Source organism: Zonotrichia albicollis, chromosome 8, assembly GCF_047830755.1.
Source record: "Zonotrichia albicollis isolate bZonAlb1 chromosome 8, bZonAlb1.hap1, whole genome shotgun sequence".
NCBI classification, from domain to species: domain Eukaryota; kingdom Metazoa; phylum Chordata; class Aves; order Passeriformes; family Passerellidae; genus Zonotrichia; species Zonotrichia albicollis.
Window position 1 is genome coordinate 18462364 of NC_133826.1, and position 27098 is coordinate 18489461.

The following is a 27098-nucleotide window of genomic DNA, read 5'->3' on the forward strand; positions in this document are numbered from 1 at the left end:
AGATTGCATTGTCCACGCCACTTAGATGATGAATATTTAAAGACACTTCCAGGATTACTAGAAAACAGAATTATATTTAGTAGCTTTAATAACAGTTTCCATTCCTAGATATTTTTTATGTACAGCATATAGAAACACATAATTCTGGTTCATTGTATCATTCCAAGTAACATTTGTAAAGCAAAACAAGCAAAAATATTTTAAAATATCTGGGTTATTTCTGAATGTTTCATCATTTCAGGATAAACTCCAATTTCCCCATCAAAACAATCTCCTTCTAAGCCTAGTGAGCTGATGAGTTAACTCATTCATCTTCAAATGCATTTATTTGCAAGGACACAAACAAATCTCAGGAATGTAGCCATACTTTTAAGTCATAGTGGTGGTCTGACAACACAGGCAGAATGAAGTTTGCAATGTCTTGCACTACCCTAATGTAACTCGACAAATTAAATCAAATTTTTGGAACCAAAACTCTTTTACAAATCAGGCAAGTAACAGATTTCTATAGCAAAAGCGACCTCGTTAACTTCAAGGGATGAGTGTGAAAGGCATCCAAGAGACAGATCCAGGCTCAGGTCTGTGATGGAGAACAAAACCAGGCACATTGTTGCTTGTAACTTCTGGAATTAGTTTGCAAGTTTGCCTATAAAAAAGCCTTGGCTTTAGAACTACATGTCTCCACTACAGTGAGCAGAGCGTGTTTATTCTGTTACTATATGTCAAAGATGTGCGAGACTGACTTACAGAAACATGATGAGTGTGATGGGGTTATGAATATTATATTGTGACTCTTCCTAATTTTAAAAATCTGCTTCAGAGAGTGATAATGATGAAACAGCCATCTCTTGTGTTAAGATTTTATTGCGCTGATTACAGGGACTTCTTATTTTAAATATGAAGGAGTCACTTTCTATTCAACTACTTAATGCCTTACTCTGAAGGTAATGATTGGTAATCCAATTTTCCCTCAAACCAGAAACCTCACCTCTGCAAACAACAACATAGCCCAACACAGTCTGAAGCACAGAGACAAAAAGTGAGGTACAACATTCAAAAAACATACAGACTATTTAGCAGCCTACATGCTGCTGACTTTCAGTAAGAGTTACAGGTTGTTATTGGATGTGCCCCTGTAATTCCAGCAGAAAAGACTCTGCTCCAGTTGAGGGTGCTCCCCAGATGAGTACCCTCAGGCAAGATGTGGCAACCAAATGCATTCAGTGGTTATTTATGCCAATTTATTTTGCCCTTAATTAAAACAGAGCAGGGACATCCACATAAGGGATATCTCAGTGGATAGTTGATTTTCTCAGGATGATCAAACTCAACTGTCAGACCATTATCTGACTGTTGAGTGCCCAAATTACCCAAGCTGGGCAGTAGGTTCTGCATCACATAAAAACTTCAGCAAAATGCTGCCTACTCTTTTTTGTAATTGCTTAATGCTTGGCCATGAATATTATTTTAGCAAACTGAAATGAATTGCAAATTTCTAGCAATAAACTGTAACAGATGTACTCCACTGGGTACAGCACCAGTTGGTTTAAAACATGGAACAAATGGTGGGGCAAGCCAAGGATGGAAGAATCCCCATATGTTTGCTCCTGTTGGAATTCTGCAGCAGGAGCATGGCTCCAAGAGCAACAGTTGCAGAAATCCAAAAGGACTACATAGCACAGCATGTCCCAGAATTAAATCTGAAATAAAACTGGCACAGAAAATACTAAATCACATATACAATATAAAAATTGCTTGTATTTCCACTACCTAAATAATATACTACCTGCTTAAATCTTGGAGTGCTGACCAAAGCAGCTGCTCTAGCTAGAGATCCCTGGTGTTTAAGAACAACTTTGAAGTTAACTGCTTAAATGGGAAAATAATGTAAATGCTCTTGGGTCAGTTGAACTGTCAGAAGTGAAATTAGTGAGGGTGTTTTCTTCCTATTCATTTCAGTTCCCTGGTTGGCTTTTCACAGCTTATGGCTAGTCAGACATTTAGTAAATTTAACAAATAAAGTCAGATGGGTCAGTCAGTCAGTAAGTGCAAAATTACTGAGAAGAAAGTTCTAGAATATGTATCGCAAATAACAATGAATACATGCAACTAAACAAAAACAAGCCACTTGGATATGCAAGAAAGGAAACCTGAGACTTCCAGTCTCTCAAACACCCTTGGTCATCCAAACAGGGGAAGAGTTCCTTGGTGAAGGGAATTATTTGGGCATCTGCAATCCTGTCTGAATCCCATGCTTATTCTGCCACATAAATTCTCATTCTTGACAGATGAGCTGTTGTTTGATCTCTCCAGATGTTGAAAGGCCAAGACTCAAGCTCCCCCATAGAGGATGCAGGTGCATAATGCATCCCTTTACAAAGTACTATGAACTCTGGATTTCACATGAGGATGTTATTTGTACAGTAATGCAGAACCTATGAATTTTATCTTTACAGTTTTACATAACTGGCTCCATTTATTTCATTAATAGTAGATATAAATCCATAATCATTAATGGCTGCAAATCAGAATAGAAGGATACTTTACTTCAGTAGAAATCCATTGAGGTACTCTGTTGATGAAGAAAGAGATGGGGCTATGGCTAAGGACGCAGAAGTGAACTGAGCCCATGTTGAGTTTGTTACTCTTGGTGCAGAAGCACAACACACACAGTCGAGTTAAAGCTGTAGCTCTGCACAGCACTGATGATTATGGGCACCACCAAAGTATTATATTTTCCTTTACTATTTCCATAGATTATTTTGAAGACTTCACTTCCATAAAAAAACCAAGGAGCCCATCTCTGTGGAATGGAACTCAAATATATTCTGCAGATGACTTGCTCAAATATCATTATGTTAAGGAATTCCTTTAATAATTACCCATGACAATTATTTCTTTCAGGTCTTTTAAAAGACAACAATTACTAAAAGCTACAAAATATAGAAGAAAATGATTCAATTTCAGAACACACCCCCTTCTAGAAAGGAATATATTTGTTATGTCTAATAGATATCGATTTAGGTTGCAAGTATCCTAAAATGCAATAAACTACTCATATGTAATGCACATTGAAAATGACTAGCATGCATAAGTCATAGCTACAGTTTTTAAATTTTGAGAATTTATTGATAGATGGTTATGTTGATCTGTGCCTATAGCAACATAGCTTCTGAGATTAAACTTACCATAAGCCATTCATTAGATGTTTATTGCTTAGCTTCTACTTTAAATGGCATGATTAAGAACTCTACACAAAAAATACTAGCTCTAATTTTCAATATCATCTATTAATGAAAAGGCTGTAAAAGTTTTAAAACAGCGTGTTATATCACAGTGAGTAATTTATCAGGAATTTGAATTAATATTACTCCAAGTAAGTGATTTCAAAGCAGTCATCCAGGATAGAATACACTCTCCAGTTAGGAGTCCTGTCTCTGATACAGCACTTTCAGGTAAATCAAGACAGGCTTGGCACATGCTCTGCAGTGATGCAACATAAATTTCTAAACCTATTTCATTTTGCTTTTAATTTCATTAAAAGCACTTTTTATTCTCATCTCCTAAACCCATTCTTTTCCTGAAATCAGAAGAAGCTATTTCAATTAAATGTGACTCTTAATTAAGTGCATACTCTGCAAAATAAAATATAATGTTATGGAAGCACTTTGCTCATTGGGAACGCTCCAAAGCCAGTGGGGACTGGGGGGCATGCAGCAGAGAGGGGATGTTGTTAAGAAAAAAAGTAGGATTTAGAACACAGGTGGGACTGCAGTAACTTTAGGACAGTCATCAAAAAGCCCGGTGAGTCTAGCAGTGTGTTTGTAACTTATGTGACACTAATTCAAATTTTGAAAGCTTTTCTTTAAAGCACTGTGGTGTGAAATCTTTGGCTTTATATTTTTCTCCCCAAAAGGACACTTTAGCAAGGTGTCCTGCTTATGTGGACTCCATCTCTGATTCAAAACAATAAACTTGGAAAAATTCAATGGTTAAAGCTCACTCTTCTTCTGGAGAGCCTTCTACTGAAACCAATGAGTTGCACCAGGAGTAGTTAGTGCTTGGTAATCCTCATATTCATTACTGTTCATTCAAAGCCAGAATAAGGATCAAAAAACCTATCTTCAGGCTCTGTCACAGGTTGTGATATTAAAACTCCGTAAAATTCTTAAAAAGACTAAGTAAATATTTGCTTGTTTCAAGGATTCTGTGGACTTCCTGTAGCTCATTGAGAAAGTTTCCTATGAACAGCCCCAAAACACCTCCTGAAGTTCACCACAGATCAACAGGTGTGCTGTCACAGTGAAGATGTGGAAAATGCAACAGTTCACATGCAGACTGTGATTGGGCATAAAACAAGGTCCCATGTGTCAGTCTCCTTGTTTTAGCACCCAGCTCATTTCCCTAGCCCAGCCCCTGCAATACACAGGCTACATCCTGATTTAATCCTGTTGCTTCACAGAGCCCCCTCATCTGAACACTTTTATATACATCAATTAAAATTCAGAAGTAAGCCAGGCATGCTAGGGAATGCATGTGGAGAGCAATTTAACCCACCCCATTCCATTAATCTACCCAATTTCCTTAAAAAGAGTTGTAATCTCCCTCACAGCAAGTAACATTAAATGTATTGCAAGATACATATGCTCACCAAGTGAACATAATGAGAACATATTTATTTTTTCTAAGAGTAATGAGTATACTAAACAATTAATTTCAAAGCTATGCAAGTGTTACTTCACTGACAGAAACAAATACCTGGGGCTTTTACACTAATATTTTCTAGTATATCTGAATATTAAACTAATGGTATAATTGCTCTTCAATCAAAGGCTAAAGAACTCAAATGTATTTGTTTTCATGAGATTAGATGAACCACAATAAGGAACTTTGTTGAAAAATCACATCAGTGTAGAAGAAGACCAAGGCATGAACTTAAACCCAGCTGGAAAAAGATTCAACTTTTAATCACACGACAAATTTCTTCTTTGAGCCACACAAGCTCATAGTTTTCAAAACGGATCAGGAACTAAGGCTGATGGATGACCTAGTGATAAGCATGCACTACCTGTGTGCTGCCATATGCCTTTAACACAGCATTTCAGTGCTGTATCTTCAGCTTCACATTTCCCCATAAGACAAACTGCTGATAGCAGAACAAACACTTTTCTGGTTTCTTGCACCCCTTGCATAGCCTCTAAAACTTAGAGAATGACATTTTACCCTGTGACACCCTCATAGCATATCACTATCCTAGAGGTGTAGTCCTAGATCCATCACTAGATACTTAGATATTGGGATTTTCAATTTCATCACTACAGAATTTCTTGGTCCTCAGATTTTCCCACAATATGTAAATACTACATCTTAACAAAATGAGCAGTTTTCTAAATCACTCCCACAAAAGTCGGGAAACTCTTAGTCATGAATACATCTATGTTAACAAAAGTGTGTTATACTTCATGCACTTTCTGTTACATAACAAAGTTAATGCATTACACATGAACAAAGCAGCAAAATTACACAACTCTAAGCAGGGTTTACACAATCGTGCTGTTAACTTTAACTGTCGGATTTAGCGCTTGATTTCTCTAACTCAGCAATGCATTTGTGCTAGGTATTACTGCAAATTCTAAAAGGTTTATTAAAATGAAACCCAAAAAGTGTTACTTGTTTCCCATAGATACCAACTACTCTCCTCTATGGGAAGGGCTCTGGGTGGTAAATTATGCTCTTGGAAACTCTGCATGCTACCTCCTTGACACAACTTATCTCGGCAGAAACGCATTGACCTCACAGGGAATACCAAAGCAAATACTCACCCTCCAGGCTTTACTGAAGTATCCAAGTAGTACCAGTATCAGTGAATTATTCATGCATTAACACAAGCATATATATATATCAAAACCACACAGCCTAAAGCAGGCTTAAACTTCACCACAACACAGGATCAGTTCTGAGGCTCCTCCAGGGACACTACTAGTTGTGTAACATGATCATCATTATAGTTTTTGCACTATAAAAAATACATTCAAAAATATTAGCCTTTACATACAAAATTCCGAGAAGACATAGCTGAGCACAGCTCTTGTCAATATACTCAGCGTTGAATTCACCACATGTATTCATTTGGCTGAATAAAACATTACTTAATTTACAGCCTTTAAAATGCAAGTTTTAAAATTTTGTACAGCTATCCCTCTACACACAGTTAATATTTTAGTAATTTTTCTCCCTAAATGGACATCAACTTTAATCATCCAAATTGGCAAAGCGCAAAAAAAACAGAGCAACCCATGTCACAGCCTTGATTCTTAGCTTCATGATTGCTGTTACTTTAGAAGTAAGCATGTACATGGTCTCCAGTCTGCCATACCCACTACACTCAAAGTCACCTTTTTTCATCTTCCTAACAAAAACATCTTCCTCCTTTACAAATCAGAACATAAAGCTTCGGAAAAATATTAGGTTTGCATCACAGGTATATCAGAACTTTTCCGTTTCCTCAGTGTAATATTGATCTATGTCTCAAATGCTTGCACATTAAATTGCACTCTTACATGAGGAATACAAATGTTATTTGGTAAGAGCTCACTCACATAGTCATTTATTGAAAGGATGACAGCAAAAAGAATCACTATCATACACCTACATTTACATCTCATTTCTATTTTTCTACAAGACAAACAGATCACAAGACAAAGCAAGTTCAGTTGCCTTTGAAAATAAACTTTGTCACAACCAAAAAAAGGCTATTGTATCCCCATAATTGAAACTCTGAATTGGACCCTGAATTGTGAGTGTTTGCTTAAGCAAAACCCAAACCTGCATCAGAGACACGTCTGTTAATGACAAGCGAATGCTCTACTAACTTTTGATCACAGGAGAGAAATTAGCAAAGTTAAAACTGCTTAAGTTTAATCACTGGCAAAATCAGCGGAACTAATTTTAGCTGAGCAAAGCAATGTTCTGAAAACTTCATTAAAAGGTGATTTTCAAAGTCTAATAAATGAACTTGAAACACAAGGATGAGACTAACAATATACATCCAAAAGATCTAGTACATTCAGTGCTTGAAACAAATGTGAACATTTGTATTTGTTCCAAGAACATGCCAACTATCTAGCAGTACTGACTTTCTAAATCTGTTGCAACATGAAGAAGTAACAAGTAAACCTACCTTTTTGCAACTACTGTGCAAACTTCTTACAAAAATTTCAATAGTAACTGTTTAATACAATGGTAAAATGCAAAATTGACAATGGGACTACAGACTTTCTATTAATTTCGTGCATACACCAGAGCATCCTAACCAAAAAGGAAGAAAAGAATTAGCATGTAGAAATAAAATGGAAATGTGAATGATTTGTTAAATGTATCCTATAAGCAGTAAGTATATGTGAAGCCATATTATAAAATATTATTAAATGTCTGATAATTGAAAAAGAAACCAAAACTACACCATATTTTCAAGCAACAAAACTTGACAACCCATGCAGGAAAGGCAAGAGCAAACTGCTGCCAGTTTCTCCTTTTTGTTTGAAAATGTCATTGTCTTCTTTTGCAGAAGCACACAGTGATGCTGACACCTCCAAGCAAAGAAACACGACAGTCTGTAAGTATACAGGGACTCACATGCTATAGATGAGAGTGGAACATATATCACTAATAGGAAATATAGAAAATTCATTGGAGTTCTTTACTCTTACAATTTTGATTTTCAAATCTTATTGACATTAAATACTGATGAATGTGTGGGGCGGAAGCAGAGGTGATACTCTTAAAATAATGATATAAGGCTGCCCAATCTAGAAACATGCCAGCGAACATTTGGATTCTGATTTATTATACTTTGTCTCATGCTTATAGAGAAAACTTACTTTTAAAAACTTATTAAAAAGCATTGTATGTAGGAGCATTATTTTCTAATTCCTTTATTTACTAAGCAAAATTACACCTCTGCTGTGAGACCTCTGAACAGGGAAGAACAACTTTTATCATTTGTAAGGTTTTCTAAAATTACAGCAAAATATTTCTCCTATAAACATACTGTAATGATTCTAAGGCTGTGGATTTCAAACTGCATCAAAATCTAAGTATTGGACTTTTGAAAAAATAAAATTCCTATCTTGCTGGCGGGTCCAAGTTCTCTTTCCTAGAATAGAAGATACAAGACCACAATGCTATCATTCAATTAGGATGGAAGTATTAAAAACCATTTGTCTCAGAGCAGCATCCCTTTGTTTGCTGTTTGTTATGAGCAGGAGCACATACTGCAGAGCAACAGGGAGAGCTGTAACAGAAGTAACATTTTTTAGAAACTAAATAAAGGAAAGGCACCCAGATTACTCTTCTGTAAGTACCATCTTCCTGCACTTCCGTGCCTGACAGCTTCAGAAATGTGGATTTAATCTTTACTTCATGGAATCATGGAATGGTTTGGGTTGGAAGGGACCTTGAAGCTCCTTGGCACCAACATCTAACCTCATTTGGTTTTAATCTAATTTTTGGGCATATTTTGAGCATTCTAAGTTCTTTCTAGTTTATACACAGAGACTTAGCTTTCTTTGCTTTTCTGGGTTTAAACTAACACCCTCACAGTATAGAATTTCTTCCTACCATCTCATCTAAACCCACTCTTTCAGTTTAAAGCCAATCCACCTTGGCATACCACAACATGTCCTGTAAAAAAAAATAGTCCCTCTCCAGCTTTCTTGTAGGCCCTCTTCAGGTACCAGAAGGCTGCTCTAAGGTCTGTCCTGAGACTTCTCTTCTGAAAACCCCAGCTCTCTCAGCCTGTCTTCAGAGGAGAGGTAATCCAGCCCTCTGACCATTTTTCCAGCTCTCCTCTGGACTCACTCTAAGAAGTCCACATCTTCTTTATGCTGGGCACCTCAGAGCTGGGCGCAGTACTCCAGGTGGAGGTGTTACAAGGGCAGAGTAGAATGGAGGAATCACCTCCTTTGACCTGCTGGCCACACTTCTTTTGATGCAGCTCAGGATATAGTCGAGCCATGTTGCCAAGTCATGTTGAGCTCTTTTCACTCGACTTCAGGTCAGCTCTTCTTTTAGCTATCATTTGCTCCCTTTTCCTGAGTCAGAGCCTACATTCACAGACACAGAAGCTTTGTAAGTAAGGGCAGGTGACTAACTCCGGAGTGGAAGCTGCACGCCCAATTAAGCTCCTTCTTACAGCACCTGAGGAGGGGATTCACAGCTGCCAGCACACCAAGCAGGACTCCTTAGATGAGTCTGACAAAACACCAAAGAGACAGGAGGTACACAACCACAAGTTGTTCTCCCTTACCCTCCTGGACTTATACACCAGCCTCTAGGATGATGGCTCTCAGCCTGAAACTCTACCTAAGTTTAAATACTTACTTGTACTCAAATACAGGCATTCCCAGCTTCCATTTGAAATATGGAAAAAACTGGGGAAGTGTCACAAATAATTACAGGAACAGACACTTTTGTAAAATAGTCTAATAATTACTGGAGTCGCCTCTGGAACAAGAAGGCCTCCATCCCCACATTCCTGATCTGCCCTGCACAGGATGGAAGGAAAACCTGGATGAGAAGTTGAACTGGTTTGCTGTTTAGCTAAGATTACAAAAGCAAATCAGAGAATATGACAAGAATCCTTCTCCAGCAGTAAAAGAGTTTTAGACCAACTCTCAATACTTATGTATTTTTCACTAAGGGCTCATTGATTAAGTCTATAAAGAACATTATACTGGGATTTTAAAACTATCTAACTTTGATTGATTTAGGAACCCCAAGAAGTATTTAGCACAAAAGCAATCTTATCTCCTCACCTAGTGCCATGACTTAGCAGCATGCAAGCTATTCTGCTTCACTGAAGAACCAGTTCTTATTCTACTGTCTTCCAGAATCTCTTTCATATCATACCCTATCCTAACAAAAGCGTACTAAGCCCTTCAGCTTAGTATTGGTTACTGCTGACTACTGACACTTAACTCACACTATAGATACTTTCAGAAGAGATAATATTTTCATTTTTTTCTGTTCTGTATTCATTTTATTTCTACATTTCATCACCAGCATTCTAGAACAGCTTCTGTTGTGGTTATCTTCTTCTCTTTTTTTTCTCCCAACTCTTTTGTCACTTTCGCACTTCCATCTGTTTTGAAAAGCTATGTTCATGCTTACTAAAATCTTTCGAATTTTGCATTTTCAATTGGAACTGAAAAAAGGGCAATAACAAACACAACTTTAAAACAGAAACAGTTAAGTCTGGGAACCACTTTTAATCTCCTATCTTGTGTCCTGTAGCATACACACACATCCCCACACGAGCATGTGCATGAATCTGCACAAGCCTACTTTGTCCTTCAGATGCTGCAGTCTGTTGAAATTAACAGAGAGGTTCATCTTAGTACTGATGAACAGATTTGCTAAGGCTAAAATTAGATCTCGTATTCACTCGTATCATATTCCAAAATGTTACACTACACGTGATCCTTTGAGCGCAGATGCTCACACCAATTACTGATAACAATCCATAAGAGTTAGTATACAGACCTAACTAGACACATCAAGAAGGACAGCAGGCTCTAATTTCATCAACAGAAAACCAAGGAAAATCTGGTACTCATTCCCATTTTTGCCCTGAGCAGTAAATCAGCAGTATTCTTCAATACTGATTTAATTTAGAATTAAGAGTTTGCCTTAATATGATGGCTATACTCTATCTCACAAACCCAATTTTTAACCTTAAAATGTGACATAATATGAAAACTGCTGACACAAATAATTGACTGCTTTATTATAAATAGAATACTTGAAGTTATTTTTAAAATGCCTCATAAATCCACATTAAGTCTACTTATTGATTTTGGAAAAGTTCATTTTATTTTCATAGTCATAGTCCATGATCTGTGCACTTAAGAAAAAATACTTTTTTCAGTTTTAACTGTCATTGAAATATCTTTCATTTCAAAGATATCAAGAAATTATCACTATTCACTTTCAATACAAAGCCTCTTACATTTCAGCTGTCATTTTCAAAAAATCATACTGAAAATAGTGTTTCTAAGCAGAGTTGAGTTGCAGTGTAATAAGTAATAATTTCATCAATTAGCAGTATTCAGCATCCACTGAGAGTTCTCTCACTATTATTTTATTCATAGAGTCCTTTGTGGAAGTAGCATACTAAAAAGATCCATTTATCCTTCAAGGTTTTTCATAAATGTGTCATACATCTTAGAAAACAATTGGTTATTATTCTTGCTCAATCTAAATAACTATAATAACTTCCAGGTGTAAAACCTCCCTTTATGCTTCCAATCTTCTTTGCTCCCATTATGGGTCCACATTTTTAATAACTTATTCTAACACTTCTACCTACTTTCACAAATGAATTCTGGAGTTTTGCATGGATGCCAGACATGCCTGGATGGAAGAGTAGTCAGCGTATTGTTAAGAGCAGAACAGAGCTGGGTTTCATACAATGCCCTTCACAATCAGTGAAAGCCCAAGCATTTCATAATGAGCAAGATGCTAGTATAGATGCTAACAGTGCAACGGTTGGACAGGAAAATGCTGTGATTATTAAACTCAGCAATGGCCTGCTTTCAGTGCATATTTTATTTCTCCTTCCCTGTAGATCCCTCCACATATTTATTATCATTTTTTTCCTCTCTCAGAAACTCACCCTGCTTTCTGTCCTTTCATCGCAAGAGTGCAAAGGGCTCCCTTCAGAGCACAATATTCTCATTCCTTAATTGACTGACAGAGATGCAACTGGGCAGCACGAGGACATCTCTCAAGGCTGGGCAGAGAGCCCTGCACACAGTGCACAGCACAACAAAACATCCCTGCCTTAAGAGACATGCACAGCAGCATGCTTCATTCTCTCGACATTGGCCAAATGTTTTGTTGACTGAGAAAAACCCAGCCAGGAAAGTTCATTCCAATGGACATTCCAATTTAAATAAGGCCTCTCAGAGCACAGTCAACAAAATCACACCAAAAACCAAGGCAAACATGCAGCAATATACTAATAAATAAACTAGGTATCACAACCTCTTTGCAAATGGAGGGGAGTCCAATCTCTTTGATAAATGCAAACCTAACATTGAATGTGTGAGTAATACTTGAAAGAAGAGTGTCCTTAGGAAGAACACATTAACTAAAATCAAACCTTCCATTTTTCCACCTTCTACAGTCTCAAAGTGGTATACACAGGTACCTCTATAAAAAAAACCCCACACACACCAAGACGACACGTAAATCAGACAGGTTGGTGGCCTGGACACTTTGCTCCTTAATTACATATATAATTGTTTTTGAACCTGAAATTAAAATGTCAGAATGCACTGTGATTGCCTTTAACTGATGACTAGCATCCCATCTAAATGGAAATATTTAGATGCATCACCTAGATACCTTTTTAATTTGCTTTCAAATAGAGTCACAGGCTAGCATGTCTGCCTTCTCCCATTTGCACTGCTGGTGTCAAGTTGAACTGGAAAGGCCAACCATTTCAATGAACTAAAATAAACGTAATTTTAAGGTCAAGTCACTTGTAAGACTTCAGGCAGCAAATGTCATACTGAAAATAAAATTGAACCTTGGTTTGAGCAGAGATGAAAGGTTTGGCATTTCAAGGACTTCATTGTGTTTATCACTTTAAATCTACAAATTAAATACCAACATCACATACATTAATATTTATCAAACTAAGAATGCTTTCTGAAATGATATCTTTAAATACTGGAAGCATTATTAAAAACAAAATACTCTTATAGGTGGGCTTACTCTTAATTCAAATGTCTCTGCAAGACCCAAAACCACTTAAAATTCCGCACTGGTTTAGGAAGGTAGCTATGACTACAGTAAGAACCCAGATGTTTCACAGGAAGGTCTAAGTACTTTGAGGGAGGAAATAAGTGAAATTGCCAAACTCAGACCATAGCATAAGAATCACAGAATCACTAGGTTGGAAGAGACCTTCAAGATCATTGAGTCCCATGCCCTAACACCTCAACTAAACCATGGCACCAAGTGCCACTTCCCATCTTTTTTTAAACACATCCAGGGATGGTGACTCCACCACCTCCCTGGGCAGACCATTACAGTACTTCATCACTCTTTCTATAAAAAACTTTTTCCTAAAACCCACCTATATTTCCCACATGCTCAACACATCCTGCCAGCTTAGTGTCATCCACAAACTTAGTAATGAAAGATTCAATCCTCTCATCCATGCAATCAATAAAGATATTGAACAGAACTGGCCCCACCACAGACCCCTGAGGAACACCACTGGTGACTGGCTGCCAGCTGGATGCAGCACCATTCACCACCACCCTCTGGCCATGCAGCCAGTTCTGAACCCAGCACAAAGTACTCCTGTCCAAGCCGTGGGCTGCCAGCTTTTCCAGGGGTCTGCTGTGGGAAACAGAGTCAAAGGTCTTGCTGAAGTCCAAATAGACAACATCCACAGCCTTCCCTGCATCCACCAGAGAGGTCTCCTGGCCATAAAAGGAGATCAGGTAGGTAAAACACAACCTACCTCTCCTGAACCTATGCTGGGTCTGATACCCTGGCCATCCTATAAGTGCTGGGTGATGACACTCACTGTAAACTGTTCCATCACCTTACTGGGCACTGAGGTCAGGCTGACTGGCCTTTAATTACCAGGACGCTCCTTCCTACCCTTTTTGTGGATGGGTGTCACATTGGCCAGCTTCCAGTCATCTGGAACCTCACCAGGGAGCCAGGACTGTTGGTAAATGATGGAGAGTGGCTTTGCAAGCTTACCTGCCAGCTCCCTCTTCACCCTGGAATGGATCCCATCTGGTCCCATAGATTTATGAACATCCAAGCAGCTCAGCAGTTCTCTGACTGCCTCCTCCTGGATAACAGGGGGACCATTCTGCTCCCTGACACCATCTACCAGCCCAGGGGAACAGCTGTCCTGAGGACAAGCCAGCAAGGAAGGTGTTAAGCACTTCCGCCGCCTTCTTATCTGCAATTACTAAGTTTCCTCCCACAAACAGTAGAGAACAAAGGTTGGCCTCACCTTTTCTTTTGCCATTAATCCATTTTTTTTAAATATTTTTTACTATCCTTTATAAAAGTTGCCAAATTAAGTACGAACTGAGCTTTGGCCTCCCTCATTTTTTTCCTACATGCCCTAGCAACTCCCTTAAATACTTCCTGAGACACCTGACCCTCCTTCAGAACAAGGATGTTGAAAAAGTAGATTATTTCACTTGTCATTTATGATTTGGATAATATTAAGAAAAAACTCCTTTACATAGCTTGATATAAACACTCCTCAAACTTACATGCTTTGTCATTTCCTCCTCACTGCATCTTCTAATTTCTCTTGCTAGTGTTGTTTTTTCTACTCCTACTTGAATCTTACATTCTTTGCCCTATGCAATAGCAAAAAAAAAAAATGGGGTCTTTATTACAGTTGTAAGAGTCTATGAACAGAAAAAAAGCAATTTAAACTATAGACCTAGTCTGAATCACCTGTTATTTCATAAAAGAATACACCTGGCCAACTGAAAGGCAAAATGTTCTAATTTCAAAAAAGCATTATTATGAGAAGAAAACTGGAGAATTGAGTTCAATTCTCCCACTTACTTCTTTAGCTGCCTTCTTCCCCAATCACAATTTGACCTGGATTTTTTAAAAAATTTATATTTTGAATTATGGCATTGCATACTGCATTATGGAACTGCATGAAGACCAAGAGGACAAAATACCCCCCAAGATCTGTGTGGCCCATCTCCGTTGGCAGGTTTCACAAACTGAGGTTCTGCACATGTAGAGATGCCAGAGATTTATGCTGTGCTGATTTGCAAGAATTCTGCCCTTAGTATAAAAATGACAGCAAATGAAACTGAAAAGACTTTGAAAAACATGCCCACACAAACACCACCCTCTGAGCTTCTGATAAGGCATTTATGGCCAAAGGTTCCTAATCCCAAATGTTTGATTTCTTTGCCAAATCACATACTTGCCGAAGTCTCATATAAAGGCACAAATCCTGCTCTTCTCAAAGGCGGCAGCACAGGGCAGGGAGCAGAGTGTGTAACACTGTACTGATGAAATAAAAAAAGGAATAGAAATCATATGCTAATAAGAGGAGGGAGGTTGCCAGGCAACCAGGGAGGGAGAGAAAGCAGTTTTTGATTTGAACTCGGTGCTGTCAAAGGGTTAGCATAGCCAGAACAAACAGGACACATTCAATCCAGCTTGTCTGCAGCCACCAGGAATTTCAGCTTTTCTCAATATTTTAACTAGAAGTGTGCTCCCAACCCAGTGCCAGTTACTTTGTGTTCCCTGGGTCATTTTACTGACAGTGGCAAAATGGTATAGGATAGGATGGACAGCAGAATTTTTCGAAGTGTTAACTGGAAAAGCAGCAGCTTGTGTCTTTGGGTAGCACAAACTGCACCACACATGTACACTGGCCAGCAGGATGGAGAGAGTCAAGCAATCTTGGGTCCAAGCAAATGCCAGCCCATCAGACACAGCCACACCCTCTGGGCTGCACTGAAAACTGGGCAAGTCCTGCCCTCCTGCTAAAACTGCACTCTCCCAAATGCATCTCAAATGCCTGCCCTGCAGGGCTGCACTCCTGTCACAGCAGATTGGCAAAATCCTGCCTCATGGATATCAGCTTTCCATATCGGCATGTAGTTACACCTTCTTAAAAGATGTGACACTAAGCAGTGGGAAGAATAAAATTCCAGTTTGGTGTACAACATAAGATCATCATGAAATTCATTTATGTAACTAAAATAAAATCAATTTCAGTTCCTTCTTGTTTTCAGAGTTGCTAACTGCAGATTAATTGTAAATCTCGGCCATGAGAAGGGTGAGAATAGTAGTTCTTCCATGAAAGACCTCACAAAAAGAGTAAAAATTTAAAGGATGGGGGAAAATGGGAGTTTAATTTGGAAGTAACATTAAAACACAAAGGCTGAAGAAAAATGAAATGCACAAGTTTTGAAAAACTATTTTTTTCCCCGACATAATTATTTGGAGGGCTTGACTGCTACAATCTGGCAGACTATCAACAGTAGAGGCAAGACCATCCATAATTCCTTGAGCATCAAGAGGATTTGCATATAAAACGTGAAAAGAAAAAATGTTTCACACAGAAGACTTTCCTTCCGACTTGCCAGATCAAATTTTAACCTGATGAGTAAATCACTGTTCAATTCTCTAAGACAGACATGATAATTGTGGTCTATAATCTTCCACAAGGTCTAAGCAATCATGCTATAATTGCTGTTCCACTCAGCTAAGAGTTTATTACAATAAAATCACTAAAACAATGAAAAGGCTTGAGAAATTCATTAAGCAAAAACAGCAAAGTTTTGTTTTCTCACTGACTGCTTGTGAAATGACCCCAGGAAGACACAGCCATCAATCTGGAACAGCCATCTGATCATCACAACAAGCTATAAAGCAGTAGCATAAATACATTCTACATATTAAAGCTTCATTATGGAACTTCAAAAAACTAACAGGTATTTACAACAGAGAGAGACACTGTAATAAGTGGGGCTTTTAAAATAAAAGTTTAGCCTAGATCAAAGAATGCTAGCTTCAGTTATTTATTCCCATGACCTTTGTCTAACAACTTTGTGAGCCATGCTGACTAGTAGAGTTCCCTATCTTGCTGGAGGTTTCCTGTTTTTTTAGTGTTCTTTATTTTTCAATCCTTGCCCTGCTTCCCACTGTGAGCACACCAAGCCTAGCTCTCAGACATACCTTTCTACCTGCAGTTTTTTTACTGTTCTTGTCCATTTGCATTGGGAGAAAAATAAGCTCGACATGTGAAACTTGCCTACCTTGCTGTCCTTGCCCGGGCTCGGTAACAGCTACGAAGTATACCCCACAGAATTAAGAACTGCCACCACTATCAAACCTGCTGCTTAAAACACTGTGGAATTTGCAGGCTGCACAATAACACTTTCTCAAGACTTAGAAGCACTTCCCAAGTGACCCTTTTATGCAGCAGGAGACATGGCACAAGGGACTCTGCTCCCCTGGCTGACTCTGGAACCAGCTGCAGGCCTTGAGTGCAGATGTGCTGTCTGTACCATCAGTGAGCCGCTCAAACAGCCCATAACCTCACCCCACATTCATCAGGGCATTCAGACAGCAGTGTAGAACTTGCTGCTGGAGGAACTCAAACTCAACAAACACGCTGCCCGCTGAGCATTGAAGAACTCCTGGAGCCTCTTGTGTTCTCACTAAGGTCAGCACCCAATGGACACAGTCTGACCCTCTGAACCCTGAAGTAACGCCAAAGAAATATGTGAATTATATAACTTTTGAAATAGAAATACATTATTTAAGAGCCATTTACACTTTCTCAAGCTAAATGAAGAGAAAGCATAACATAGTTACAGTTCATAGTTCATTGAACATTGTTCATTGCTCATACAATGTTCACTGCATTTTAAGTGAAAGTGACACAAATTTACCCTGATAATTCTTAGACAATCCCCTGATTGCAATTTCAGAGCATGGCTCTAGCCCTTTGCACCTTTCACTTTATTCTCACACATCAAGCACCAGTGTTGGGGTGGAAACAGCTGTGACAGCATTCTAGGTACCCAGCTGCTGGTCTAGCAGGAAATTACCCACCCATCAACACCCAGTTCCCCTTTAAACCTACACACACGATTCAGAAGGAAGGACAGATCTGTGAAGTGCCAACCTACTGCAAGAACAATACTGCTGTTTCATACTAACTTGTGTTGGGGGGCTGGTTTTCATTTTCTTTGAATGTTTCAGATTTGTGACAACAGTGTGGCAAAGTGTCCCCACTCTGCTGAGAAGAAGCCCCTTCCAAAAAACTGAGAGACCTACTCTTCTCCCCAGATTGTAGTCTGGGGGTCAAAGAGCTGGAAAGCATCCACAACCCAAACATCACTGAGTAAACACGAGAGACTGCAGAGCAACACTGGAATGCAGTCAGGAAAACAGGGTGCAGAGAACAATACTAAACTATGTCATTCAAGATTCTGTTCTATTCATTTTGCAATTCATTAATTTCTGAATACTTGATTTGACAACCATAATTCTTCAAAGAATCCTGAAGATTGCAATAGATGTAATTAAATATGGTTTACACACAGTGATAGTCAGGAATCAGGTGAAACAAAAGAGAAGACAAAAGAATGGAAGACTTTCCTTCCCAAAGTATCATCGGGAAGTTTACATGAAGTCTGTAAACACTCTCTGGAGCTCAAATGTACATTTAATAGTTTCACATTACAAGTCAGAAAGGAAATGCTGCCCTCATAGTGTAGATTTCAAAAGTTCTTGTAAAGATTTAGAGAGATAATAAACAAAAACCCAAGGCAAGTCCTTATACCATAAATCCAAGGTAGGTACTTTCACAAGGAGCTATTTTTAAACAAGCTTTCTTTCCTTTTGCTTAGAGTATCAGTGTCCAAGGAATATCAGCAGCACACTTTGATAGCCGACTTTACTTTTAAAAAGGCAATGTTTGGGGTTTGTGGAGTTGCTGGTAGTTGAGGGGAGAGTTGTTGTTTTGTTTTGGTATTTTGGGTGTTATTTTTGTTTTAGTGTTAAAAAAAAATCAAATTGGAGAAAAGCATATAAATCACAACACGCCTAGTCTTCCACAATTTGGAAAGCAGATTTTAGAAAAAACAACCCTTTATGTAATTTATTCATTGTCTTTAGTTAGGTCCAGAGGCTGAAGCTGCTGGCTAAGCCAAGTAAGAGGGACAAGGTTCCTCAGGGACTGTTTCCTGGAATTTTTCTCTTGAAAGTAACTTGGAGAACCATCAGTGATTTTAGCTACTTCTAGCACAGATTCTTGGCTCTTTTTTAACCAATGACATGATTTTTTTATCCAGCCTTAACTATTTAAATACATTGTAAAGTTGCACCAAAACTTAAGAGATCATTTATCATTTATAATGTTTTATTATATGAACTTGAATTTGAGGTACTAACCATTGAGATAAATTTAATTAAATCATTGGTTCAGTTTTTATACTGTAGCCAAGAAAGTGACCAAAATATTCAAGTTGTGCTGCTAGTGCTCACATTGATAGACTCCTCCACTCAACAAACAAATTACTGAAAATATTTATCTACAATGATAGGATTAGCTAGCACTGTCCCTGCTTCAAAGACAAAGATAAAACAAATTGTTTTAAAATGCAAATTTTTTCCTCCCCCCAAAAAATAAAGTCCTATGCAGAGGGAGGAAAGAAAAAAAAACCACCACAACAGGTCTACAATGCTGCAATTAGCTTATCAGTAATTATTGATATATTCATCTGTGAGACCAACCATACAACAACTAAATTTATTGTAATAGATGAGGGAAGGACAGGACAGTACATTTAGTTAGGAGACTGCGTTGATTTCCTTGCAAGTTTAAATGACTGCTGAAAACAAATATACAGTGAGATACTGACAAAAGTTTGTATCTGAAACTGAATAAAGCAAACACCAGCCTTTTAAAAATCCATCAACTCATCTCCTAAACCATGTACTACTGCATACTATTACCAACACAGGATCCTACCATAACACTGTTCTTTGAATCTGAGTAATCAGTATCTAGAAATGCAAAACAATGCTATACAAGGAGCATTTTGCATTAAAAATTTAAGGAAAGTACTCAAAAACCCGAACAACTAAAACCAAAGCTTTGTCATAGAAAAATGAACTTTAACACTTGAAGAAAAATCCAAGACTGGCTGCTCTGAAAACACTGAGCTGGTAAGAAACAGTGCTGATTTCATACCACAGTGTCTCCCTAAATGCCAGGAAGACTTCTGTGATAGTTCATTCCTCCTATCCATTCCATGCTTCAGTTTTATCAGAGTATCTGCAAGATCATTTCTGGACATTAGTCGCGGTTCAAACAGCAGCTCAGCTAGGAAATAGATTGGACACAAAAACTCAATGCAAGAACTAATGATAAAATTCAGTCACAACTGACCTAGAGATGTGTTCAAATTTTTGCTGTGCGTATTTGTGTATTACGTCTGGGCCTCGATGAGCTGCAATAGCCCAAACTAAACATTTTATACCTCAAGGTATACCACAACAAAAAGTTGTGTCAGGCTAGAACAAGACTATCAATCACAAGTTCGTTTATTACTGCTTTTGTTTTACTAGACTCTTCACAAAGAGCTGAAGTTTACAGCCCATTGTGAGGTTCTGGGAAAGGTGGGAAAATGCTACCTTGAAGTGCAGCCTTGCAACCTGGCTAACACGAGCGGGAGCTCAGCACGTGTGCCAGGGCAGCAGCCTTGGTCACACCCCACCTCAGCTCCGCCTTCCCAGGGCCACGTCCGGACCCTGCTTCCAGCAGCCAGTGCGACCTGCCGCCAGGAATGTCACACAAAAACCTCAAGTGCCACAGGTGAGAACGCCTCTTGCAGCGAGGCTGCTAGCCCGGCCCTCCTGCTCAGCCTGCCATGCAATTGTTTTGGTCCGAGCAGACCGGGTGCAGTCCGTGAGCGCAGCTTGACCCGTGGCAGGACAGCGATGAGCCGGGTCCCGCACAGCTCCTCCGGCCCACAGGCGGCCACGGGACGCTGAGCCCGAGGCCATCGGCCACGGACCTTGAGACCGTCCAGGGCTCACAGGTCACGGCCCCCGAGCAGCCCCGCCCCTCAGGAACCCTGCCAGAGCCGGGAGCCCGACCTCCCCCGGAGACGGGGCTCGGTCACATCCTGCCCTCGAGTTCACCGGGCAGTGACAGGAGGCGGCGGGCAGAGGGGAGGCGGCGGGCGCCGCCCCCTCACGCCCCCCGGCCGGGCGCCGGCCGCGCTCACCGTGCCGAGGACGGGGGCAGGGGCACGGCTGGAGCGGTGCGCCCGGCGCTGCCCCGACAGCCCCTGCCCGCCAGGGCTGCGGCTGCCCGGGCGGCAGGACAGCCCCAGGGGCCGGTTCCCAGGCTGGTCCTTACGGCACGGTACGGCACAGCATGGCACAGCACGGAAAGGGGCGGCGGGACGAGGCTCCGGGCACCGCCGGCAGGCAGCGGCGAGGCACTTCCTAACGCCGCCAAACTTTATCGGGCGCCGGCGCCGCCGGACACAGCCCCCTCCCCGCTAATGAGAGCCGCACGTCCCGGCAGGGCGAGTGGGTACCTCAATGTCCACCGGGTCCCGGCTCAGCACACGAGCCATGGTGTCCGCACCTCCTTCCCCCAGCTCCCCGCAGTCCCGGAGTGGAAGGGAGCGGAGAGCGGGAAGAGGCGGAGCCGACAGCCCGGGCAGCAACGCCCAGGTGGGCGGGCGCCCCCGCGCCGGGCCGGGCCGGGGCCGCCCCGCCGGGCAGGGCAGGTGTCCCGCGGGGCGGCAGGGCTCCGAGCCCCGCGCCTCAGGCCTGCGGCAGCGGCCACCGAGCGGCGGGGACGTGGCGAGGACGCGGCTCGGCAACAGCGCTGCTCGGGGCTCCCCATACACCGCCCTGCCGGGAACGGCCCGGGGCCGCGCCCCGCCGCTGCGCCCTCCTCACGGTCCCTGTGCCTCGCCCCATGTGCGCACCCGGCCCCCGGGGCCCTGCCTCTCTCATCCCTGGTGGTGGACGAGAAACTGCGCCTGGAGAACCAAACGCCGCCCTGGCTGTGTTTATCCACTCATGACAATCCCACAGGAGCAGCCTGCACGCCGCGGCTGAAGCCAGCCCCGCTGCGCCTGGGGTCGCCCTCCTGCCCAGCAAAGAGCGGTGACCCTTCCCAGCAGCACCGGCCTGGGCTGTCCCTGGACCTTCACCCTTGTCCCCGCAGGGACAGCGAGCCTTCCCACCCCCTTGGGAGACTCCCCTCACAGAATCCATCCAGCAGGTGGGAGTGGTGCGCGAAGGCCAGGTCACAGCCTACCAAACATTGCAATTGTTTAACACTAGAAACACAATATTTACGTTATCACGGAAACAAACATTTTCGCTGCAACAGGCCTAAAAAGAAAGCAAGTATTCTCCGCCTCGGGAAGCAACACCACCCTAACCAACTAGCCAACCAACCACTGTAACGTCTGTTTCTACAGTGCACTTTCATTTAGCCCCATCTATGATTGCTCAAAAGAAGAGCACATTTATCCCCTTTTCACAAGGATAAAGGAGTTAAAACTAATCTTTTTTTTTTTTCCGATGTGCATGCCAGGCGGCTTCCTGGGTTCTTCCTCTCCTTCTTAAAACATACCCCAGATCTGCTCTTTATTCCCTTTGCAACACTCATTTTATCCAGCTAGCTTTTATTATCCTCTCCTTAGTACAGCATTTTAAAAAATTTAAAAGGGCTTCCCACTCCTATTTACTTTACAAAAAGCTTGGAAAACTGTAAGTAGCTTCTGGACACTGGTGACCCTTTGGGCGCAGTATAGAATTGGTTTGCCTTTTCCTTTCACATCTCCAGAGATAATGCCTCTCACAGAATAGCATGGAAATTTTTCTTTACCTTGTAATTATTTTATTTCTTTCCATCTCTGTAAATGAACAGTTTAGAGATGCCCAGTGGAGTTGTTTTGTTTTTGTTTTTGTTTTTTTCCTTTGTAAGACATGAAAAAATAAGGTTATGGTCTTTTGTGTCTCAAGTGAGAGCTATATTTTCTCAAGTCTCGGCTTCAGCACTATTGTATAACAATTCTTGCTGATTACAATCACCCATGTAAAGCAGCTGAAGTGTTGGCAGGAGAATCAGAAGCAGGATCTCCTTCATTGCTAGTACTTATCTCTAACAAATCCAAGAGTCTTTGGTTCATTTCACTAATATTGACATCGCTGAGCAGCTCAGTGGTCTCATGCTAGCTGGAGTTTTCTAGTTGTGTTTGCTCCTGACCTACAGCAGGATATTGACTGTGCAAGTCATTTTCACAAGGAATGTTTCAGTTTACATGAAATAAACGTCTTTGTGACCAAGCACTTGGAGTTTGCCTCCATTTGTTCTAAAGAAGCATTTACCTAGAAGAGACTAGCAGCAGGCACTGAACTCTCCATTATACACATCTTCTATCTTGTTCTGCAAGGTGTAAATTCTTGGTTACCCCCATGTAATCTAGCAACTCAAAGGAACCTGACACCCACAGGATTTTTTACCAGTGAAACCAATAAACAATTTAGATTTCATGGAAATAGAAATTATCCTGCAAATGAAGCAAAACTTACTCTGTCAATACACACAGGTCAGAGAACAGGATTCTCAGACCTCACCATATTCTGCTTTAACTCACAGCTCCTCTTATTTCTGTTTCCATGTTTCTGCTGAGAATCAGTTTACTGTCTTTAAAGTATGGCAGTCAGCCAGTCTGTATGAGCCTGATGCTGTTTGTCATCTTTCCCAGCAGTTTGGGAGAGCTGGCCTTGCATGGATCACCCATCTGAAGCCTGGATTCTCAGCTGTGGCAAATAGTGCTTTTATCAGCACTGAGCATGTTTACAGCTGAACTTTGTTTCAGGAAAGAAATGGACGAAAAGAGGGAGACGTGCAAAATATGCATCAAAATACAAATATTTAATCTTCTCTAGAGTAGAAGTCATAACAAATTTTAGTAAGAGGTGTTACACCGCCCAGATATAGTTTGGCCTTTATTCATTAAGTGCTCAGCCTCTGATTTTAATTTTTTTTCTCCTGCCAGCAGGATTTTTAAAGCAGCAGAAACAGAGCAGGGATACTAAAGACTTAGCTTTCAATTCTGACATGAAATGCTGTTGAGGCTTGGTTGAGTTATAGGCTTTTGAAAAATTGCCATTAACCTTTTGTTCCTGGTGCTCTTCAGGTAAAATTTGCTCACATGCCAAAGAAATAATTGCATGTGAACTTTCTCAGAAAAGCTCCAGGCACTCACAGCTACCGGAGCAGCTACAGCCTTGTGCTGGGAATGGTTGCCTCACTGGGAGGGCAGAGGAGGGCAGGGCAGCAGACGGTGAGAAAAAGCCACGTCCTTCAATTTCAAACTGTTCCAGGAACACAACCTGCAATCTGAAACAAAGGATTGCTCCTCCAGCCACTGCAGTAGTTAATCTCCAGGTTTAAAGGGTAAACTGTAAACTCTGAAAGTTCAGCATTCAAATTCTGGCAGTGATGTATTAGAGAGCCTAGAGGTCTCCATGTACTGGTATGTGGTACAAGCAAGTCCCCACATTTTCATCAAAACTGCCCCTGCTTCACGTCACTTCAAGTACTAGACACAGACATTCCAGACTTTGATTTGCTGTGTAGTTGTACCTTGAACTCAGTGGGCACTTTTTAATCTCACACTATTTTTATTCCAGGATTGGGTTCCTCCCTCATTGCATATGATGAAGAGTGATGGTTACACTCTCACATCTATCATCTCCCAACATCTGAATGCCTGATTTAGCTATCCTGATAGCTCATTACACATAAGCAAGTTCACCTGTCAAATTCATGGGATTTGGGAAAGCCAGAAGTGAATCCAAGTTGCTACTTTACCTTCTTACTACTTATGACAGCGCAAAGATTTGTACTTCAGTTATTTGCTGCTTCTACCCTCTTAGTTTGGCTTAACCAAATTCAAATTAAAGGTGATATATCCAGTATGCACATAGTCCAAGAGAAATGGGATTAGCAAGAAAATGCCATGAAGAATACAAGCTGCCTCTGAAGGCCCACATCAGCTTCTCAAATTTATTTTGATTTTTTTCCCCTTATACTAGGAGTCATAGTAGCAGTGGTGGTGATTTTAACAGGATGAGGTAAATCACTGTTCAAGCTGAAAGCAGTGCTGCTGATTCCAGAGCCAGATTCATCAACATGAGATTTGTGCTGCATGTCTTCAGTGTACTGGTGGCAAGGAGGAAACAAGTGTATACACATGAAAAAGTTGAAGTATGAAAAAGAGAGGTTTTACTGTACTGTTTCTGAAAGGTGCATAAGTGAAGAGCCATAGAGTAACTCTGCCATCATTTGTCCTCACCCATCCTAATCCAATACAGGAGGACTTGAATTCAAGACTTAATTTAGGGAAGCTTGCTCTGACTACCTCTCCCAAACAGCAGCACTGATGATGCAGTATGTAATTACAAGTTTGTGCATTTCTTCACCACTTTAGGGAAAATGCTCAACTTAAAACATTCACAGTAGTGAAGACGTGCACTGCCTTTCTAATCTACTTGTTTGCAGCTGGATTTACTGCTCAGTGCTCTTTAGAGAGGGCAGCTACAGGATCACCCAGGGTATGGCACACTGCAGGAGTACCAATGCTCTTTAGGTGTGAGAGACACATAATTACAAATTCTGTTAGGAGGAAGCTCTGACCATTAGCCAGACATAGCCTTTGGGCATGGAACTGTAAAGCACAAATAGATGAATAAGTAACAAAATGGCCACCACGTGGGCCCAAATGCATTTAAAACTACAAATGAGCTATTCTTTAGTGAGTCCACTAATTTATTCCAGCCATCTGTATCAGTGTAAACAAAAGCTTGTCTCCTAAAGTGCTTAATAATTTCTAAGATGTAGCGAGGACCACAAGTTTCAACATAATCATCTTGGGGAAAAAAAATAGGAAAAATGAACCCACGTATTTTCACACCACAAACATCTTATGATAACCACTGCCATGCAATTCCAAGAAATACTAAAAAGTAAGACTTGTTCCTGGCTTGGCATATTTTTTCCCATTTAAATGCCATTAAGTGTTTCATTAGGATATTTTAGGGGATGGAAAAATCTGGCCATTTTTCCCCCTCCAGTCTCCAGCGATGACATCTATAGACAAATTCTATATTTATTACTAAGCCTGAGAATTGCTGAATTGATGTGCTAGGTTTTTACTGCTCTGAGGGTCTCAGCTTTCCTGGGTTGACAGACAAACACTAAGAATCAAGTAAACCTCCCCACACTAAGGGTTGAGGAAGTCTCCCATTTTCATGTGACACCAGCCATTTTCACTGTCCCATAACTTCAGCAGTTGTAGTCATACACACAGTGAAATGTATTGCTCCTATTGCAGGATTTAAACACAGTTAAAAGACTATATATTGAAAATATTTTTCTAATAGAGGCTATTGTCTTATACAGGTCTCTTACAGTGCTCAGGTGCAACAAACCTCAGTTGGAACTTGAATTTTATAATAGTATTTAACAGCCATCAGCACTAACAGACACAATTAATGTGCTTTGTTTAAGCCATGAAATGAAATATTGCTGAAGAAAAAAAGTTCTACATTGCTTTACAGTTTATAAGAATTTGCTGTAAAGTAACATAGTACTTAGGATGAAAATAAAACAGAATCTTCCAAAGCATTAACCAGCACATCTTTTGCTCTCTAGCTTTCATCAAATAGGATAAAGGAAACAAACACTTAACCAGGTTTTCCATGGGACAGTTCAAGAAAAATCTCTTCCCTACCTTGCTATATAGATAGATTACTTTCACCCAGGACCTTTACATTGCAGAGAAGAAAGCAAATTTCCACTTATAATCTCAGATGTAGCTGTAGCCCCCAACTGCTGGTGTGAGATGATGTGTAAAGACTATTCAAAGTCTCAGCTGTTGACTGGAGAACTGATGTTGAAATAATATAAATTACTTCTGGTACCTCCCTATGTCCTTGGTGAACTGCTAGGCTGATGGCAAGATGGCAAGCCAGTCATCTGTCTTGGGCTGTTTTGAGTGAGTTCCTGTAGCTATTTCTGAACCAGTGAAATAGGCTAACTTTACAAGCAGCAGCAGCCATTGCCTTCTTAGCAAGGTCAAAGTGAATAGAAAAAATTAATTCCTAGCCAAGGTCCCTGCAAAATCTGGGCAAGATATTAATTCACTGCCATCCTTGCCTAAGGTAGCAATTGTCAATAGGACAAACAGTCCATGTTGAGGGATTTTTGCAGGAAAATGGACATAGTGCTCAAGCCAGCCTTTATGGGGTCTGAGTAGAATTTTACAGCATACCTGATAGCTCAAAGACAGGAAAAACCTATTCAGGAGAAAAACAATCCAGGATATGGGGCAAGCTAAGAAGACAGTGCAAAAACCACAACAGAGTGCATGAAGATAAAATAATAAACCACAGCAAAGTGAATGAAGGAGGAAGACTAACTAACCAGCTGAAGGCTTGGGACACATGAAGGAAGAAGA

General features: G+C 40.6%; 2 protein-coding genes across 11 annotated transcripts in view; one reads left to right on the top strand and one right to left on the bottom strand.

The window, feature by feature from the left end:
• DPYD (dihydropyrimidine dehydrogenase) overlaps positions 1-21500 on the bottom strand; it is a 329803-nt gene extending 308303 nt beyond the window's left edge. For 5 of the 7 annotated variants that reach the window (XR_012581360.1, XR_012581361.1, XM_074546149.1 and 2 more), the window contains exon 1: positions 21147-21295. Coding sequence is in view for 5 of the 7 variants with exons in the window: in XM_074546149.1 (XP_074402250.1) it covers positions 21147-21185 (39 nt within the window). In the remaining 2 variants the exon portion in view is untranslated. Of the gene's footprint in view, positions 1-14995; positions 15026-21146 lie in introns of those variants that run through there. The other 2 variants (XM_074546150.1, XM_026790513.2) reach the window with 2 other exon arrangements.
• Positions 1-23399, top strand: part of LOC141729850 (uncharacterized) — a 58533-nt gene extending 35134 nt beyond the window's left edge. For 2 of the 4 annotated variants that reach the window (XM_074546155.1, XM_074546152.1), the window contains 2 exons: positions 7568-7615; positions 20167-23399. In XM_074546155.1, the coding sequence (XP_074402256.1) occupies positions 21111-22031 (921 nt within the window). In that variant the 5' untranslated portion in view covers positions 7568-7615; positions 20167-21110 and the 3' untranslated portion in view covers positions 22032-23399. The remainder of the gene's footprint in view (positions 1-7567; positions 7616-20166) is intronic. The other 2 variants (XM_074546153.1, XM_074546154.1) reach the window with 2 other exon arrangements.
• The last annotated feature ends 3699 nt before the right edge of the window (positions 23400-27098 follow it).